Consider the following 21,593-nt stretch of genomic DNA (forward strand, 5'->3'; position numbering starts at 1 on the left):
CAAACCCTAATATAGGGTTACAATACCATTAAAAGGGGTGATTTCGAAAAAGCCTTCCTTGAGTATCTTTTTCTGCACAGCTCAACGTTTCTGCCCATTCTAAGCACATTCCAACCATCGAAATCATGCCAGGACACCTCATTTTTCTAACCCTAACCCAGTGATGATGAACCTTTTAGAGAACGAGTGCCCAAATTGCAACCCAAAACCCACTTATTTATCGCAAAGTGCCAACACTATAATAAAACCTGAAAACTGAGGTTTTAGTTTAGCAAAAACACCTCACAGCCAGTCAAAGCATATGTGTGTGTGTGTGTGTGTGTGTGTGTGTGTAAATATATATATATATCTCCTTGGCAGTCATATATATATGACTGGCCATGCAAAAGCTTGGATGAGTTGTGGCAAGTGAGTCGCGACTTGTGATGCCATCGCCTGGCGCCGCTACTCCTTTCCGAGCATGCGCATGGCCCCTGTGTGCGCTGTTATCTGATGCTCGGCTGCTGGGGCGACTTGGCTCGTGTGCCGACAGAGAGGGCTCTGCGTGCCGCTGCCCAACGTGTGCTGTAGGTGCACCACCACTGTTCTAACGGAATGACTTGGGGACAAAAAGAGTTGGGTGATTTGGCTAGCAGGACTACCAATATATAGTGAGGTAGCAAAGAAATAATATTTGAATTTTGCTTAATGAAGTACTAATGCAGTAGTTAGTCCATCACATCTAGCGGAACATTTTTGGCAGATCTTGCCACTGAACCTGAGTTTCTAGAGGTGGTCACCAGATGACTAACCAGAAAAACATGCATCCTAGCAATGAGCATTTCTTAGGAATCCAGTGCTCTCCCTGATAGCATCTGAATTTCTGGGCATTTTCTTCATGCTCAGACAATAACCTCGGTGAATCCAATCAGTAATTCATGTAGCAGCCTCATACCTGACATTGAGGATCATTGTTCTAATATTAGGGCAATACCCTAATCAAATTCCATTTCTTATTTATTTATTAGATTTTTATCCCACATTTTTCATCTAAGGAACTCACAGTAGCTTACATCATTCTCTTCCTGCTGCTCTCAATCTTATTCCCACAATAACCTTGTGTGGTAGGTTGTGCTGAGAGTCCATGACTGGCTCAAAGTCACCCAGCTGGCTGCATGGCTGAGCTGGAACTAGAACCCAGATCATATGAGTCCCAGTCCTGTGCTCTTAACCACTACACTACACTGACTCTTACAAATTTGGGTTCAGTGAAACCAACAATCAATAGACTTTGAGCAGGTCCCTATGCTCTCAGTTCTAATGTTTCCTGTCAGCATATAGGATGATAATATTTTAGTAGAAGGTTATATTTTTAGAATAGATCTTGAGTCTTGTAATAATTGAACAAATAATAGAGTTCGAGTGATTTTGGTGGGTAAACCCCACATCATAAGGTAACATTTCTCTATCCATTTTTCTTTCTTATAAACACAACTGGGAGGGTAATTTAGGTCATCTTAAAAATAGGATGGATTTCTACATAATTTTATCTGTCATTTCTGAATCTTAGTTACATCATGTCAATGGAAGGCTATGCGTACAAGACAAGTAGTTACGGATAAATGATGATAAATGCTACCTTATCGTGATGTTTTCCTGTAAGAAATAAACTTACCCTATGTCTGTGAAAAAATATGTATTTTAGAAATGTGTTTAAGACCATGGCAGCCTGGGGCATTTTATTTACATTGGCTTTTACATGAAGTGACACTACAGTTTTCGACACTGAAATCACACAAAATATGAATTTTGCCATGCCTAAAATTGACCCAAACTACAGCAAGGCACTCACCCAGCCTGCTTTCCAGGGTCAGTCATTCAATCAGTATAACCTTCAATCTAGGCTTCAGTAAATGAGAAGTCAAAAAATACTGTCCTACATTGTAGCATATTCTCATTTGTAACTAAAGCTGGCATTTTATTATGTTTCATTTTAATATCTGTTTTATTTGGAATATTCTTTAACAATTTTATGAAACAACTGTACAATTGCTGTTCACTTACTGTGGTCTGGAGAGAAATGTCATGTACATTGCATTGCCCACATATTAGTTTATTAGTGTGTGTGTGAGAGAGAGCGAGAGCGAGAGCGAGAGAGAGAGAGAGAGAGAGACTTTGCATTTTGTATTTTTTGGACCAGCCAACCCTTGCTAGTGATAATTGTGAAATCAGGCAAATACTTTTTATCACTGTCCCTATATTACAGGGAATGTCCTATCTGCATTCAAGTAAAACTGAGGTCCATGGGCGCCTGAAATCTACAAACTGTGTTGTAGATAACCGTATGGTAGTGAAGATAACTGATTTTGGCTACAATTCTATTCTTCCACCAAAAAAAGGTAGATAAGAAGTATGAATGGCCTATTCATTCTCCTTTGTAGCTCTGGAATGCCTACTGCATGTATTTGTACACTGATGATGTTTTATAGAACAGCCTAAGTGTGAAACTAATATTCCATTATGCTTCAGTTGTTTCTATATGATGCCATGTTTTTGGCAGAACTGTAAATACCTTTCGCAATTGCCTCCACTAAGTCCTATTGCATCTCAGATTAAAGTCAGTATTGCATCTGGGGAATCAGACAATAGTTTGATGTCATCAGAGTCCACAACAGGGTCCAGTTGAGGGTATTATGTCTGCCTTCTTCCTTGATAAGCTATAAAGCACCTTTTGTGTGCTTGAGCTTCTTTCCCTGATTAAGTGGTTAGGGATTAACTATTTTGGGGGGTTATTTTAAATGCTTAGGGATTTTTAAAAATATGTAGTTATAAAAAATATAACAGATAATTAAGTACATGGATGCAAATGTAGTGAGTGTGTTAGTGCTCTTATGGGGTTTCCAAGTATCTGTTGACATTCATATTATATGGAATAATAGGTTGCATGAGAACTAATGATAAGGTATATAGCAGAAAGAGAGAAAGAGATTGGGTACAATAACTGGAACATTTTGCATATTCTATACAAGTACATTCTAAAAGCCACCTAAACAAGTTTGAACAATACAGTATAGGCTGAGAAAAAATAAATTCAAAAAAGCCAAAGAAGGTACTATATTGATGGCGTTTTCACATGAAATTTGGAAGGACCACCAGGATGACACCAGAATGGTGAGGAGGCCACAGAAACCATGGGAGAAGGTTCTTGGCAACAAACAGGAACAGTGAAAATAACAGGCAGTTGGTCATAGAATATACTCAGGACCAAATTATGGCAGAAAGCATGTTAACTTCCTATATTGTCATTTGTCATTATGTCATTCAGACAGCAATGCCTTTTCAGTAGGTGTTATTGAATAAGGTTTTTATACGTTAATTCCTGTAATTAATTAAATTAATTAATTTGGTATTCTTAACATTATATTGATCACTTTTTTGCTATTTTGGCTAAAGGACCACTTTGCATTTAGTTGCCACTAATTAGCTGCCTGATAGCTTCAGGAAAAGTTACTGGTTCTGCCATGAACAATGGCTATCCATGAACAATGGCTAGCTTCAGATCCCTCACTTTAGGCAGCCAAATCTTACTGTTTCCTCAGGCCTTAGAACAGCTCCACCATAACCTAATTCAGCCCTGTTCAGCATAATTTTTAAGCTCTTCAAAAACCCTAGAAGATGCTCTCTCTTTCCCTGCAGTATGCATCTATCCTACAATTCTAAGTTTCCTTTCATTAATATTTGGAAGTAGCATTGATACAAAGCTATCATGAAGTTCCATGAGCAAATGCAATTCATTTGCCCTTGCTTCTCAGTGATTATGTTTGGAAGCAGATAACCATCCCCGCTATTAACTCCTACATAATTGAAAGTGGTAGGGTAGAACACTGCAGTTTGTGAGATATATGCTTTTTGATCTTTAATCAAAGAGTTTTTGTAGGTTTACAAAGCCTATTTGATCAAAGATGCCAGTCACGCAACATGAATTAGTATACTCACTAATTACTGCACATAAGGTACACAAAGGTTGCTACAACATGACTTTCATTGAACAGTTTTAGTCTTTTTTTTGCCTTAAATTACAAACATTCAGTTTGAAATAGGATTTTAATGCATGTTAAGACCAGAATATAGTCAATGTATAGACAATTCTCCCCAAGTGTTCCTTGTATACATACTAACTTATTATTATTATTATTATTATTATTATTATTATTATTATTATAACATTTCTATGCCGCCCCTTGCCGAAGCCTCGGGGTGGCTTACAACACAATAAGATACATTGAAATACAATAGAACATAATAAATTACCACTAAATACAAAATACAAAAAATACACTGAGATACAATAATATAAAATTAAAATTAACATTATAAAATAAATAAATAAAGAATATAGGAGGAGAAAAGAGAAGGAAGAAGAAGTCCTTCTATGACTTATGAGCATCCTAACATAAGAGCATAACTTATTGAAAAGCAGGGCCAGGACCAAACATAAGCATGGCTGGGCACCCACCAAGGGCCCACACCACAGCATGCTTCCCCTGATAAAAACTTCCAGTGAGTTTGACGTTCTCCCTTACTGTTGCGTCCTGCTTGTTCACCTGCTTCCCACTCTGGCTCAGACAATGGTGGTGGTGAGAAAGAGAACTGCTCACCAGTCCTCTCCATGTCTCAGCAAGTGGTTGCAATGCTGAGAATGGGGAGCAACAGCAGCTGGTGACATGGGATGAGAAGGCGGATTTGCTGAAAGTGGGAAGGTGTAGTGCCCAAGGGCCCTCATAAAGCTGGTGCAGGTGCTGCATAAAAGAATATAAGGAGTGTGCTGGATCAGACCAGACACCTGTACTGTTGAGCGGTCTGTCCCCATAGTGGCCAGCCAGATGTTTATGACAAGCCCACAAGCAGGATGGAGGAGCAACAGCCTGTTCCTGTTGTTGTTCCCCAGCAGCTGGTAACTAAAAGCATTTCCCCCTGATCCCGCTGATCCCCCTGAGGCAGAGGTCCTTCCCCGGGAGCACTCTTTGGAGGAAGTTAGGAGGGTAGCTACTCGGAGAAGGGCCTTTTCAGCGGTGGTGGTCTGACTGTGGAACACACTCCCCAGGGAGGTTTGCCTGGCACCGTCGCTTCATTCTTTTTGGCGTCAGGTGAAGACACCTTTTTATTTCCCCAATTTTTTAAACAGTTAATTGGTTTTATCCTTGTTTTTATCATTATTTAATGGATGAAATGTGTTGTATGTTGTTGTTATGATTTGCTTTGTTTTTTGTTTTTGTTTTGTTTTTTGTGAGCCATCCAGAGACTTTTAGTATTGGGATGGCATATAAAAACTTTAAATAAATAAAAATAAAATAAATCCCGGAAGTAATATATAGCTATCATGAGTAGCAGTCCAAACCTCTGAAGGAGGCTTTAGAATATTATGGTATTTCACCAGAGACATATCTAAAAGAAAGCAAGTGCTGGAAGTCCACCCAGTGTAGATCCTACATGAACCACTGAAGAAAAGTCTCATCTGTCAACCAATTTCATTTGCTTCTCTCACCCACACAAACTTTATCCCTTCCCTGCTCTTCAGATCTCTGGACAGCTCCTGAACACCTTCGCCATGGTGATGTGTCTCAAAAAGGGGATGTGTACAGCTATGGGATTATAGCACAAGAAATCATACTGCGTAAAGAGACTTTCTACAGTAACGATTGTCGGGATCATAAAGGTAAACATTGTGCATAAGGAAATGCTGGCTTACATGTTGAAACTGATTGACTGATGGGTGAAGAAATTCATATCCCTCCCTTCAACGGGTTCCCCAAGTGGCATGCAAAAAAATGTTCTGAGCAAAGGACTGGTGTCGGGTTGGCATCACTGGGTGTGTGCTATGGGCAATACCCCAACAAAAAGCCTACTTCTGGACCCCCAAAGCCATTGAACCAGGCCTCCTCTTCCTTTTCCCTGCTGCTGTTTGTTCACCCGCCTTCTCCAAGTTTGGAAACAATATTTTTAACTGGGAAATAAATTGTCCTCCAATGTGAATTTGAATTACAGTTGTTCAGGTATCAGAGTACAATATGATTGCATACCAAAGCCAGAGGTAGATATTTTCTTTATCTAATATGTTTTTATCCCATTCTTCAGCCAGGGCTCCCAGAGTGTCTTACAGATATTGGAAATGAGACAGCCCCTTCCAATATGCTTACAATCTAAGTTTTTCCTCTATAAAACAGCAGGCTAGGACCAGGAATTCAGCCTAATGTGCTTATGTCAAACATTTCTCTTTCTATATAATGTATTACTTTATAGTGTGACAAAATAGCAAGGTAAATCTCAGTTTCTCTGGGGACATTCACAGGTCACAACAATCAATAAGCAACAGTGGGCTGTTGTTGTCTGAACAACCCACAGTGTGCCCAATCAGGCTTACCATGGATTATTAGCCCCCAGAAAGAGAGAGAATGTGAGAAACTGAGAGAGAACAGCCAGAGAGAAAGCAGGGAGATCGAAAGTGTCCACAGAGAGTGTGGGAGGGGGCTCCCATTTTGTGATGGGCTTTCCTTCCAGCTACCATTTTGTGTTGGCAGCCAGGACAGGCTTCCAGAATTCCAAATATGTCATTGTGCCAAAAAAGGCTGGGGACCCCAGTCTTTTATATAAGGGGCATAGGGCAGATATAGTATTTCCAGGTATCTGTAGAGATGGGACTCACCTCTCTCAAGCTACAGATGGATTCTTCGGATGCAGAGGAGGAGATGGAGGGGCAGGGGTTGGTAGATTACTTTGCAGTTCCGAGGTTACAAAGTGAAGATATTCAGACAGAATGTGAAAACCAAGCAACTTTGGAAAATGAGGGTGACTTTTCAGAACAGGGAGGGGTGAAGACTGAGTGGGAGTTCCTTGACCCTGTAGGGAGGTGATGGACAAAGTGAGCAGACCAGTTAGGTCTGTCTGCCATTCCTGCCATGTAGCTCTCAAGCAGAGGGTGCAGTCAGGATCTTTCTCAAAGAGAAAGGAGGAGGGCACATGTCGGTTTGGATCCAACTCTTCACTTGAGCAGAAACACTCACACATCTCAAAGAGACTGTTACTTTGATTATGCTGTTTCGTAACCCAGCGATAAAGGAAAAAGGGGAGAGAGAACTAAAGTTTCATCAAATTTCATCAAATTTCTCTAAGAATTAGAATGGGCTGTTTGTTTCAGAATGACAAAGGTCTTTTAAAAACACATGGATTCTCATTCTATGAATGATATCATATGCTGCTAGTTCCAATACATAAAAACAGCCATCTGATTATAACACAGCCGTAAAAACAAAGGCACAGTTACAGGCATGTAGAAGCAGGGCCCCCTTTTCAGTTATGCATCTTTCTTTGCAATTCATATATTTTGCTGAAGCAAGGCATTTAGTTTGTGTAAGATCAAGTCAGTTTTCAAAATAATCAGAGTCTAACACTTTAATGGTGACACAGAACAGCTAAAAGCTAAAAGGGACCCAATTAGTGCAAAAGAAGAGGCAAGCAGCAATGTTAGTGTTACATTGCCTGGTCATCACTTGAAGGCTTTTATTTTATTTATATGCTGTTTTTGTTCTGTTGCAAAAAGAATCTGTGGTTGCTCTAAAATACTTTGCTAGACTTGTGGATGTCGTACACTTTTGCTGGGCATCTGTGGCTGGTTCCCCCAACAATTTTGCTTTTCCTTAAATGAAGTTGAATATCTCCAAATTTGATCAAAGCAGGAGAGCTGCAGAGGGTGGATTACCCTCTCTCACATGCTATTTTCCCAATTTAAATCAGCACTCCTTCTGCTGGTAAATATTGGCAAAGCCATAGGCAAACACAGGCAAAACCCAAAATACTTGTAAAGGGAATTGTTCTTTTCATAACAATTTGCATAATTTTACACCATGCCCTACTACTTATAAAATACTGCCTTGACACGTTCTACTTCCTAAGAGAAGTTCTATATCTGGAATATTGTTGTTTTTACATGCAGAAGTGTGTTTAAATGCTGCACTGTTTATCTCTTGATTCAGAAAAACTTTGCAGAGTAGAAAGCAGTGACAGAGCAAGACCATTCAGGCCAGATCTTTTACTGGTAACAGAAGGGGAGAAAGAACAAGAAGTAAGTCCATATTGAACAGAAAGTCATTGAGTGTATTTGCATGCCATGCCAACCCACCCTGCCACTAAGCCAGGGTGGACTTGTTGTTGAGCAAACCCAGTGTGCTGCTGACCCCTCCTTCCTCCTCCTCAGTCCTCCCACGGCATCTTAGGGGAAACTGCAGGAGCACTGACTTGACTTTCTCGCTCTCTATTGCATAACACAGCCTGTAGATACCTGCACAGTTTCCTGCCAAAAACCTTTCATTAATACTTTCTAAATTCCACTTGTAAAATGGGGCTTTACCTTTGACAGTTCTCTGAACTAACTCCTCCCATAAATAGAGTGATTCACTCTTGAGCTGATAAAATCTTGGGAACAACTGCAAAAGTGAGAGCACTACTAGGACGCATGAGTCCAACCCAACCCTCAAAGATACACACACAAAAAGCCTCATGTGTTTTGTTGCGGGGGCGGGATAGGGCACCTCCCTGCACCTTTGGTTCCAATTTGCAACTCACATTTTGGCAGTCCAGGGTGGGTGCCTGCTAGACACCCTCTGCAGTATCTCCCCCCTCCCACCCCTGAAGAGGCCAATGCATAAGTGCGGATAGAAAGAAAATGAAAGAAATAATGTTTGCAAATATTTGTGAAGATCAGATGGGGCAAAATTAGGTTTACAACTGCAGGCAGCACTTCTTGGGGCACTTTGAAGGGTCTTGTCCACAGATCTCAAAAGAGGGATTGAAAAAAGCCATCTGTACGCAGAGAAAAAGTAATGAGATCCGGATGGCTTGCAGTCATGGCAGGGAGTGGGAGCAGCCAATGAGAGCTGCATTGAAGGGCTGCTTCAGGACTAGGGCATGCTCGGCGGGAGTGGCAAGGGGATTCTGCTGCTCTTGCCAGAGAAGTTGCTAGCCCATTCCCTGCACCCATGCCGGGGTGGTTGGCTGTCATGGATACAACAGCCTCTAAGCACAATGCATGGGTCGGTACAATGGCTTGTTGCCTTCAAATGAGCTGTGCTGTGTGACAGGGTTTGGCTTTGCACAAGATGACAAATCATCATGGGTGGTAGCCCGTGATGGGCTTTCATGTACTATGTACCCAGTAATTATCAGTACAAGTATCAAGACGAGTGAGTCTGACAGGTAGGAGAATACCCACATTTTAGTTCTAGTATTTTGCATGTGCACCAGATCTCCCCTTCACAGCACCAATGCCCTGCAGTGAAGGGTGAAAACCTGTGCCTCTTTAGGTAGAAAAATCCTACGGATGTCATGGCTGGCTGGAAAATACTGACAGTTGTAGAACTGTTTTTTGTCTAAACATGCATAAGATTGTTCCCCAAATATATTTAATTGTGTGCACTCTAAAACAAATGTACCATTGTAGCTCATGGTCATTTTAATAGTTTAGAGTGGGTATTCCATGTTGTGTCTGGGGAGAGTGGGGGAATGGAGTGTAGCTTCAAACCAAGAAAAGGGAAACTAAATGTAAATCTGTGTTTTAATAATGGCCTCTAAAGCCATATTGTGAAAGTATTATGGCAGTGGTCTTTGATCAGATAAATGGAATAAAATTTATAAAAAGCAAAAGATGCTGACTTTATACAGATAAGGTGATGAAAGTATGTATAGATAAGAGGATTATATATAAATATATATACAGAGAGAGAGATTTTGGAGAATGTTACGAGTATCTGAGATTCTGAGCTAATTTTTGAATGTTGTGTATTCCTAGGTGTACCTTCTTGTAAAAAGTTGTTGGGAGGAAGATCCAGAAAAGCGACCAGATTTTAAGAAAATTGAAATTACCCTAGCTAAGATATTTGGGTAAGAAAATAAATAACCTTGGTTGAAAGCAAGCATCTATGTGTCTTCATGTCAAAATGGTTCAGCACATGGGAAAATGAAATTTTGCTGAAACCAAGACCTTTTATCACCATTTGATACAAAGTGTGTGTGTGTGTGGGGGGGTGAATAAGAAAGGGATGAAAATTAAAGTAGTGGTTAATCTAGAATACAGAGGGAAACATGTTCATTCCTTTGAGTCCCTTGAAAGAATGGAAAGGTTTTTTGCTTTTATTTTTAAATACTCATAGATTTTGGTGATACAAGCAAGATGAACAGAAGAATGAGGCTAAAAAAAGCAAATAAGTGCCACTGGGATATAAATATAAAGGATGCAAAAACCTTGTTGGAATGTAGAGGAACGGATACTTTACATTAATTTGTGTCTATATATCCTCCGATATTGAGATTACAATAATTTTCATTTTCAGACTTAGCCACAGCAACTGCACCCTTTCTTAGCAAGCCACTTCTGCCGAGCCGCAATCATCGTTGAGACTTAGAGGGAGAGCGTTGGGGGTTTCCAGTTCAACCATACACTGACTGGATTAGAGGATTTTCACTAACTTCTTTTTTGCCGTATGTCCTAAAATCCATCCTTTCCTCACAATGTTCCCAGCGCCTACCACAGCCAAACCAATGAAAACTACATGGACACCTTAATTCGACGCCTGCAGCTGTATTCACGAAACCTGGAGCGTTTGGTGGAAGAGAGGACCGAGCTGTACAAAGCAGAGCGGGACCGAGCTGACAGGCTTAACTTCATGCTTCTCCCACGGTGAGTGCCATCCATCAGGAGCCAGTAAATTTACATGTCTAGATTTTAAGCACTTTCTAGTCTACTTGAGAATATATTTATATTAAAACTCTACACAAGCACATATACACAGATATGCACCCATCTTTCTATATTGTCTAAAACTCAATGCATTAAAAAATCCTGAATCACTCTTCCAAAATTACTTCATTCATGAAGCAGAAGAGTGTAGGGGTATGGAATGTATATTACTAACAGTGGATGTTGGATCCATCATATTTCATACTAGGACTTACTCCATAGAGGAAAAGGTTCTGCTCTCTCAAGAATTTCATGAAATGTCATGGCTGTGATTCATGTTTGTTTTCTAATATTTAAAAATTTCTTGCAAAAAGTTAACACTTTTTACACCTCTTTGTATTTCATACAGACTCATCTGATAGCCTGACCTGTTCAAATGCTATTAATATTAAAATTAATTGTCTAGAATTTGTTAAAGCAGTCTTCTCCTAAATCATAGGTGTGTGCCAGGAAAGAGCATGTGGGCGTGCTACATCTGAAGACTAAACATTCTTAGTCTGGATATAGTTCCTTACACAATGTGCAACTCAGCTCTCTGTCTAGTTCAGCTCTAGAAGCTCAAACTTTTGTTTTGCTGTTCTAGCTGATGTAGCATTCAAATATGACATGTGGAAAAGAATCATGTACAACCTGAAAGTTACACTTTGATTGGGTTTGCACAACACAACAACCCATCATGCTAACTAAGTGGGGTTGCCATATTACTTGGCCTTAGGCAACTGGCTCCATTATGGGTAAGGGGGATTGGCTACAGAGCCCCATGGGAGGAGCATCAGAATACCCTTGCTGCTTTTGCCATGGGGCTTCCAGGTGATTGCCAGTGCTACATGCCCCAAAGTGCCCAGGAGGCACCTAGTGGCAGCTGGTACTGGCTTATACCCCTCACTGCCTTCGGGCTTCCCACAGCTTTCCTCCCTTTGAACATTTTGCTTCCAGGAGATAGTGAAAGTCTATGGCTAGGCTGGCTTTCATGATCTTGGTTATGACAGCTATGAGCATTTCTGTCGAAGTGCCCCACTGGCACGTTGGAGGGGCTACCCATGGATGCCAAGCATTTTTAACACACAAAATGGGCACATTTTAAAAAAAAAAAAATTGAAGTGTTCATTCTGAGCTTTTTTCAAATACTTTTGTTAAATTTACCTGTACTTGGGCAATTTCAAATGTTCATGGTTGCAGGGATATAACTCGCATGTAACTCAGCAATGTTAGAGGAAGGGTTATTTGTAATATAAGAATAGGATAGAATGCTGTTCCTAGCCGAGCCGGGCCTAATCATCCCTCTTCCTTTTTCCCCTCCCACTTCGGGCTCTATGTAGTGCAATACAGTACTGCTCATAGAACAGAGAAAGAAAAGGCATGTGGACTGAGGAGGTGTAGAAAGGAAGAACTGAGTCAGAAAGCAGCCTTCTCTTGTAAAATGTAGGGGTTGTCAGAGGACAAAATAAGAAAAGGTAGAGCAGCTGCAGCCATGGCAAGGGGGCAGGTAGGAAACAAAGTCCCAAAATTTCAGGCAGGAACATAATTCTTTTGTGAAGTCTTTATCAGCAGCCCTTCCTCCATTCCCAGTTTCCTCAGCAGCCCCCAGTTGAGATAATACCCCACAATGGCTGCTATCGCTCCCCTTCCCTGCAGACTCCCTGCCCTCAGCAGATCTTCCTTTCCATGTTGCTTCTGCAACAGTCTTTGCCACCTTCACTTTCCCACATTTCTGCCACTTCTGCTTCCTCCAATACTTCCCCCACCTTGCCCATCTCTCTTTTCTTACATCTTCTTCCTTCTACCTCTATCATCACAGAGTTTTTCATTATTCCTTCCTTCATCCAGAGTTCCTAAGGAGTGGGATGAGTGAACTTGCTTATGTTCTAGTACAGGTGCCTGTCTGATAATGCGGTGTGTGTGTGCACATGTGCGCACATGCGTGGACACACAGAAGCACTGGATTGTCTCTTAGAGTGAAATGTATGTTAGTACACAAGCAAAAAACATTGCCCTGCTGGATTAAATAAAACATCCCTCTAGTCCAGCTTTTCTCCAACACACAAAGCAAGTTCATGTGTCATGCCAATAAATTATGGATTAATTAATTAACCGACAATTTGATGTGATGCACACTGTACAAAAGGTGCTTGCACTTCTGGAGGTTGTATCATGACATGTGAACCTGATTGTTTAGGGGCTAAACAGCATGGCAGTTAACCCAAGAATAACCAGCCTGGCTTTGCATGTTGTACTTGTAACCTCTGATCCAGCTGATCAGACATTATTTACAGAAAGTGCCATGGTACATCTTCACAAATCATGAATTAAGCAACCCACAGTCTGCCTTTATGATGTGCAACCAAGTCACACAGATGTCCATTGGAAGCTCACAAACAAGACATAACAGTGATGTTTCTTCCCCTTACTTGTCATAGTATATTTTTATCTGTCAAGGTTATTCACTTTTGATAGGCCTCACCTACATTAAGTTATCTAATAATTTTTAAGTCATCAAAGTGTACAGCCATTTCCATATCTTGTGGCAGTTATTCCCATAGATAATGCACTCCTATAGTGCATCTACGCTATTCATAATGTATCTTCATTGTCCTTTTAAAAATAAAAATACACCAAATCTTAAGCATTTTTGTAGGGAAGATGCTGCAATTCTTGTTCATCTTAGCTGACACTTTCAAGATATATCTAGCACCATGAATTTTGGAAGGTAGGTAGGTAGGTAGGTTGATTTTTAGTGATGTGGTAGCCAGGACATCAGACAGCATTGCCCCCCCTCCCCAGTGTGTGTGTGTGTGTGTGTGTGTGTGTGTGTGTGTGTGTGTGAGAGAGAGAGAGAGAGAGAGAGAGAGAGAGAGAGAGAGAGAATGGCTCCAAAGACTGATTTTAGGAGCAAAGAGACAGAATCATCTATATGAACATGAAGCTACTCCATGGTTTGTTCTATGCTAGATTCTTCATGCACTTCCTGAAGTGGCCCTGAATGTGGGTTTGAACTAGCAATGAAGCCCTGGTCCCAGCTGGTTTGGGATGCAGGCATCTGCATGATTCCAGAGGAGTTTTGCATGCCCTTGGTACCAGCTGCCATGGTGCAGCAAACACTGGAATGGAAAGGGGCAGAATATATTCCTCTTTTGCCAGGAAATGAATGTTCCAAGGGAATTGTATGATTGCAAGTATGCAAATAAGCATGGCAAGCCCCAGCTTCCAGTTCTGATCAAGTAGAGTAGTCCAACAGAACCAAACAAGGAAAACAAAACAAAAACTTTACATGCAAGCAATTGGAAGGTACGAGGTCTTCAAGAGAATATGTGGTATATGATTTATTCCAAGGGTAGGTGACATGACATCTGCAGATGGTATCCCTGAACAGCTTTTTTGACACTCAACAAGATGAAACTAATCCTCTAGTATTTTGAACTGATTTATTTTCTTGCAGGCAGTGGGGACTGCTATAAAATAGGTATCTGTTGGTGCTGAAAATTGTGGGTTGAAATGAGTTATTTAGGGTTTAGATACTACCTCTCCAGAGGCTGCTTTTGGAGATTACTTGCTGTAACTTCCTGTGGTAATCATTTTGTAATTGCATCCAGATCAATTTCCAAATTGTTAGATGTGACCACCACTTAAACGTTTGCCTACCGTTGATCTAACCACTAACCTCTACCATGTCTGAAAGGGGACTGACTGCCCATAGCGTTGGTGCTTTAAGCAATGATATTGTACTTTAGCATTACCAGTATGAATGAAACTGTAGTAGCACACTCTTCCTTATGGAATCACCAAGCAGCAGTCACAGCAGTACATTTTCAAGTACTCTTTCCAAGAGAGAAGCTTCTTTCCACATGCTTATATTTTTGCTTTTGACAGGCCCGTGGTAAAGTCTTTGAAGGAAACTGGATGGGTGAAGCCTGAACTGTTTGAAGAAGTCACCATCTACTTCAGTGATATTGTGGGTTTTACAACCATCTGTAAATACAGCACCCCTATGGAAGTGGTGGACATGCTCAATGACATCTACAAGAACTTTGATCACATTCTTGACAATCATGATGTTTACAAGGTGATTGGGTTTGAGGAGAGAGCACACAGGCCTAGATAAAATGAGTTCGAGATTGAGAAAAGGAATGGAAAGCACCACCAATCCTTTAAGAAACAGCAATAATCTGTTTTCCATGAGGCATTCTCTTGCTAAAAGGATTGTGCAAACAGAGCAGTAAAGTAGGTTTACTTGCCTTAACAGTTAAAAATGTTTAAGGAAGCTCTTCATCTTAGAGAAAATCACCACCATATAGGCTTGCTTAGAACTCCATATACCTATATAACATTTATTAATAGAAAAGTATGTAACATTCTTATCTGCTGGAATAGAAGAGAACAGAATGATGTCCCAAGCCTTCCCCATATCTGAGGAAAATGGCTTGTCTATCATATAGACAGTAACTTCAGGTCATATTTCAACAGGTAGAGACCATTGGAGATGCATATATGGTAGTGAGTGGCTTACCAAAGCGGAATGGCAACAGACATGCCGTGGATATTTCCATGATGGCTCTGGACATACTCAGCTTCATGGGTTCCTTTGAACTCCAACATCTTCCAGGCCTTCCTATATGGATTCGTATAGGAATTCACTCTGGTATGGATGATACATCAAATATCTGACTAAAAACAATCAACCAATGATTCTCAATCTCATGTTTAATGTACCATAAACTGTTTGTGGAAGCATGTCATAGTAAGATATTATACATAGTTTCTTGGGCATTTTGGATATTACCTTTGTTGAAATATAAGTTATAATGGAAGAAGAATATAACAGACTTTAAAAATAATTAAAACATGAATAGCATTCTTGGCTAGAGTTGATACAGTGGATGTTTGCCTTTATGTATCTAATAGGGCTCTGGTTGCTGAGTCCTTTGAAAGATTCAAGATAGATTCAAAAAACCAATAATCATGTGCCCCAGGTGAAGTTTTTGTTTGTAGGATGGTGCTACAGATTCCCAATCATATATAATATGATTATTTCTAGTCCACATATAATGGACTGTAGAAAGAACCTGGCTAAGATGAAAGAACCTGGCTAGAAAGAACCTGGCTGGATAACATACTACTGTTCAGCATTTTATTTTAATCCCCTCCCCTAAAAAAAAATAATCCACATAGGAGTTTATAGTCCAGCCAATGGAAGAGTTCAGAGAACTGCAAAAATAAAAATAGACTAAAAGCAGAATAATCACAAACTTTAGAGACATTACAGCACAGGAGTGGGTACCCTTGTTAAGGTTTGTAACTGCATAGTGCAATCAGCCTCTAAAAGCATTGAAAATGAACAAGAAAACATATTTTAAGACAGCCAAAAAAGTAATGTAATAGCATGTTGGAGAATTCATATGTAATGCCTAATAAGTGTCAATCACATTCTTCACTGCAATTGCAATTAACAGTGGGCACATTATACAGAAAATGTATTGCATTTTAGTAGATACAAAGTACAGAGCATACAGTGCTTGGAAAATATATAATTGTGACAGAATGCAGCCTCAAGGGAAAATATCTCAACAGCATACAATAAATAACAACTATTTGTCATGCTAAAAACTTATTTCTGGAATGATCCTTGGAGAGTATATTTTAAAATTAATTATTAAAATGGGTTTCCCACACTCAAGGCCAAGCACTTAAGAAAATTTATCTTGTTGCTTTTGTTTGTTTCAATAATTGGCTCAGCAGAGAAGTGATTTAGTAATTTTCACTTAACGTCAAGAGCAGAAAGTCTGCAGAAGGCCTATCACAAGGCCTTATGTAAGACAGTTTTTCTTTACTCACTTCTCTGATTCTTACATTAAGATTCCATTATTGCTCCTTTTCTTAATTTAGTACAGTTATTGAATCAAAGCTGTTCTTCACTGTCCACATCATTTCTGGCTGCCTAGCATAAAATATGCTGCCAATACATTAAAAAGAAGAAAGAAAAGGATGAAGAATCTTTTAGAAATTTGACTGATTACTTTTTAGCTCAAGTTGTAGTGCTGTGAAGTAAAACAGCTAAAGGGTAAAAATTGAAGCATGGCTTATGACTGTGACTGAATATTATATATATAGATAGGTATAATTATTTTCTTTCTCATGATTGTATTTAAAATAATTTTACACTCTTTTTTCTAGTTTTTGTAAAGGCTGATGAATTGTTCAAGTCACGACATTTTCAGAAGCAGTCATACAGAAAGCTATGATTTCCTAATATGCTCCATTTATTTCCCTTCTCAAACTGGGAATCCTCCTTTTCTCCACCTCCTTTTCTCCACCTTTTCTTGCAACATAGCTTGCCCAAATGCTAGTTTGAACTCAATTAGAGGGTGATGGTGAATTTAGCAAATAGAGGAGAGAAGTAAAAACTACAGGTTTGGGGCAACAAGAGTGGGGAAAGAAAGCAGTAAAGCTAGTCAGAGTAAGATTTTCACCTTGTATCTTCTGCCCACTAGTAAATGATACTGCAGGGGAAGAAGGACATACAAAAACAGTCTTGTGACATCGGAGGGGTAACAAATTCAAGAGAACTGCTAACTAGGCACTGTAGCCAATGACACAAACATCCTGGCATAGGCTGTCTTGTCACCTACACTGCCTAGTTAATGGCCAGTGCAGCTACTCGTATTTTGTTTCTATGCAATTGTCACCATGTCTTCTTTTCTTGCATTACTTCCCCTTGGAAATTACTCCTCTTCCACCCTGCACCTCCATCATGTGCATGCATGTCTGATGGTTTACAGTTACAGTACATAGATGGGAAAAAGTGGAGTCTGGTCAAGAAAAGTTTATGCCATAATATGTTATTTTGCTTCCGAGTGAGACTTTTATAGTGCTGTCCCCCTGATGATTCATGGAAGTTTATGTGAGGTCCAGATGCTGTGCTCTGTTCACAACCTACCTGTGTTCTTCTATTGTTTCTTCTGTAGTTTCCTTCACTGCAGAAAATTGATTAAGGAAGAAAGATGGAATCACTGCCTAATGTCTTCTGAGTGCTAGCTGCAGGAGTGTGTCTAGAAGCCCTTTTATGGCAGAAAATGTTCTGACAACTCCCAGCATGACCCAGTTGGCATAACATAGGATTGCATCCTTAGTCATTAAAGTGACATCAAATTCTTTGGGTGCTTTCAGATGGATGACCTCTAGAGCAACCCATCAAATTGTACTGTGCAGCTGTTTCATTTATTGCTCCTGGATTTTGTTTTGTTTTATTTTTTTTCTTGGCTGGCATGAAAGAAAAGACAGGAGAACACGACGTAGTAGAAAAGGAAGAGGAAGAAGAAGCAGCGGAAAAACTTGGAAGGGTTAGATACAGTAGTTAAAAAAAAAAGCCTGGAGCCCCTGTAAAATTCTTTTAATAAGGCAGGGTGATTGCTCACTCAAAGGCTCACCTGGAAAGCACCTTTCATTGTTTTTACTGCAGGAAATTAAAAGCTTTTCCACATGAGGCATTTATTGTGAGCTTATGATAGTCATGATTGTTTATGAGCTTTTAAACAACATTGTGATTTTCCAGTTTCACCACTTTCCCATTTTTTAAAAATGTGGGTGAAAGTGGAGTATTATTTCTAACAGGGAAAAGAAAGGGAGTTTCTTACTTATTTGTGATATACCACTATAGCACAATGCTACTAGAGGTTACATCATGGAAAAGCAGGAAAGGAAAAACTGTGGCACTTGTCACTCAATGCTGTGGTGAAACTGAAAGTAACAACAGCTGTTAACAGTGTCATGTGGGAAAGTTGTGGTATGTCTACTTGTCTAGAAGACATAAGAACAAGATCCGGGAGGGAGAGAATACAAGAATGAGGTGTACATGAATGAACCTTGAGGGTTCATGACTGAGCAAATGTCTTTGATCTGTTGTAAGGTTGCTCCCAACCTCCTACGGGAACTTTTGACAACACGTTACTCTATAAACCCATGGAGTCAATAGCTGCAATCCTGTTCTGGGGTGAGGCATAATAGGAAAGTCTATGTAGTTCATGTGTCTAGCGATCTCCTGCAATTTCTGATACTATCCATGCCCTTGATTTTCCAAATTCCTCTTCATCCTCCCTATGAAGCAGTCATTTCTACATCATAGCCGGGCAACAGAAGGATGGGGGAAACAAAAACAAAAACCAGCAGTGACACTGACGGGGCATGAGAAGGAGAGGAGAATCCAAGGACCAAAGTGGAGGGTCAGAATCTGTGTGGGCACGCTAGGTGGCAGCTCTCTGGAGAGCTCTTGTCTGGACTCCTGCAATGTGCACTGCCAGACTTACTCAACGAGGAAGAGGAACATGCGAGTGGGTGGCAGGGAATGGACAGGCTGCATCTGTTTTGAAATCACGAAGCGCATGAGCATCTTCAGTCATGCCCACAAAGTGGACGGAGGAAGCCTTTCAATAACCAGTAATGAGTCACATTAATGATTTCATGTTAATTTGGAGGCTGTTTAATTATAAATTTATTTTGTTAGTTTATTGCAGAAAACTAGCAGAGTGACTTCTGGCATCTTAAAGACCACTGCATCTACTGTGGTGTAGGCTTTTGTGGACTTGAGTCTACTTTGCCAGATGACTTATGAAGCATTACCCCAAGCTACAGATCTATGTGTACATGTCTGGCTGTTGTTGGGGGATCTAAACAGTGAAGTCAATTTTGATTACTTGTGGGGTGTGGCCTTCTCTTAATTCCTACTTTGTGCCTTTTGCTCAGGTCCGTGCGCTGCTGCTGTGGTTGGGATTAAGATGCCTCGCTACTGCTTGTTTGGAGATACAGTAAACACAGCTTCAAGGATGGAATCTACAGGTTTACGTAAGGCCAAATTTACTTCTGCACTGTGCAATACTTTGTATGGTCAATTCAGGAGCTCCTTATCCACAGACAGAACTGTTTTATCATCATAGTATTGGGCATCTCTACAGAGGTATTGTGTGTTCATAAAACCTCATTTTTAAAACTTTGCAGGTTCTTTTACAGCATCATGATCCTTCAGTCCCTCTCTCATGTTTTCCAGGCACCTTCCAGCTTTTTTAGGGCCAAGAAAGTCAGCTATTTTCCTGAATGCCACCATTATTTGCCGCGGATATCTAGTGTAGTTTTGCTCTATGCCCCACCTTTGCATGTGTAATGGAAATTACAGAAAGGCAGAGAGGAAAACCTCGGGGTGGGGGGGAACCTCACGTGAAGGACATGCTAATCCTCCTTCAAGGAAAGCAGCAGAAGACTTGGCAAAGCACTGGGGGAAATGGCTTCTGTAGGGAATCCTTAGAAGTTGACTAGGTGAGCTTGAAGTAGTCACATTTTCTCTCTGCAAACATTTGCACCCTCCTCTACAATTTATTTATTTATTTATTTATTTAATTTATTTAGGAAATTTTTATCTTGTCCTACACAATCCAATTGTCCCAGGATGGCTTACAATATAAATAGCAATAATTGCACAAACAATAAAAAATTCAATATCAAAACAAAATGCAACTGAGAATATAATAAAACCAGATTAAAATTATTTAAACCTTAAAATGTTGGGCAAAGAAAAGGTTTTTACCTGGTGCTGAAAAGAATATAAAGTTGGTGCCAGGCAAACCTCTCTGGTGAGTGCACTCCACAGTCAGGGTGCCACCACAGAGAAGGCCCTCTGGGTATTCACTCTCCTAACCTCCTTCAAGGAGGGTTCCTGGAGCAGAGTCTCTGCTGCAGATCTTAGGGAGTGGGAGGGCATATAGGGAAGAAGACGTTCCTTCAGGTATCCTGGTTCCAAGTTGTTTAGGGCTTTATAGGTCAATACCAGCACCTTAAATTGGGCCAGGACTTCAAGCAGGAGCCAGTGTAGCTGACAGAGGACTGGCGCTATATGAGAACAGTGACCGGCCCCTGTCAGCAGTCTGACAGCTCTGTTTTGAACCAACTGAAGTATCCAGACCGTTTTTAAGGGCAGCTCACATAGAGTGTGTTACAGCAATCCAAGATACGTTTCATCTTAAAACTCTGCATATGGAAAATTTATAGTAGTTCATCTTTGGAAGGTTTCATTTGGGTGCCTGTAGCTGGTTAAATTAGGTGCGTATCCAGAAGAGAGAGGCCTTCTCAGTAGTGGCACCACATTTTTGGATTTATTTGTTCATTTCAATTATATACCATCCAATAGCTGAACCTCTCTGGAAAGTTTCCAATAGTTCCCTCCCAAATGAAGCTTATCTGCAGTATTACAGTATTATCTTTTCAATGCCAGAAAAAGACCTTTCTTTTCTCCAAGACATTTTAGAGTTTTTAATATATTTGACTGTTTTTCCTGTGCTTTTAAAGAATGGCATTTCATTTTAGTGTTTTAGGTTTATGTAATCTGCCCTGGAGAACTTCTGCAAATTAAAATATAATAAATAAAATTACTTTAAAATCAAGTCAGAATGAAGTCAACATCCCTCTCCTCTTTTTTTTAAACATCTCACCTGATGAGATCTGAATACCTGAAAGCTTGTACACTATTTTGTGTTCTTGGGTTTCGCCTTACAAAGACATTACACTTATAAGGATTTTTTTCTTATGACCAAAATGGCTCGTTTTGCTTTTTGCTGCACCACATATGTGTTGTGTGTGTTGTGTTGCTGTTTGATAAATAGGGCAGAGGTATTGTGCATGGTACCCTGAGATTCTTAGAAGGAAGCATAGAATAAAGATGTAATCAATAAACAGTTGCACAACTACATTATATTAAAAAAGCTTTATTTGCTGTTTTGCTCTATCCTTCCTTCTGACTACTATTTGCAAAGCCACCTCAAGAATTTTCAGGACAATCTTCAGGACA

The 21,593-nt window shown here is 40.1% G+C and overlaps 1 protein-coding gene across 1 annotated transcript in view; it reads left to right on the forward strand.

Annotated features, from left to right (window-relative positions):
* GUCY2C (guanylate cyclase 2C) overlaps nucleotides 1-21,593 on the forward strand; it is a 75,713-nt gene that overhangs the window by 46,362 nt on the left and 7,758 nt on the right. The window contains exons 17-24 of the mRNA XM_044455333.1: nucleotides 2,246-2,378; nucleotides 5,558-5,695; nucleotides 8,010-8,098; nucleotides 9,821-9,912; nucleotides 10,550-10,708; nucleotides 14,636-14,828; nucleotides 15,230-15,404; nucleotides 19,502-19,600. Of these exons, the coding sequence (XP_044311268.1) occupies nucleotides 2,246-2,378; nucleotides 5,558-5,695; nucleotides 8,010-8,098; nucleotides 9,821-9,912; nucleotides 10,550-10,708; nucleotides 14,636-14,828; nucleotides 15,230-15,404; nucleotides 19,502-19,600 (1,078 nt within the window). The remainder of the gene's footprint in view (nucleotides 1-2,245; nucleotides 2,379-5,557; nucleotides 5,696-8,009; nucleotides 8,099-9,820; nucleotides 9,913-10,549; nucleotides 10,709-14,635; nucleotides 14,829-15,229; nucleotides 15,405-19,501; nucleotides 19,601-21,593) is intronic.

The sequence above is a fragment of the Varanus komodoensis genome, unplaced genomic scaffold (genome assembly GCF_004798865.1).
Source record: "Varanus komodoensis strain SLA01 unplaced genomic scaffold, ASM479886v1 scaffold8, whole genome shotgun sequence".
Lineage (NCBI taxonomy): Eukaryota > Metazoa > Chordata > Lepidosauria > Squamata > Varanidae > Varanus > Varanus komodoensis.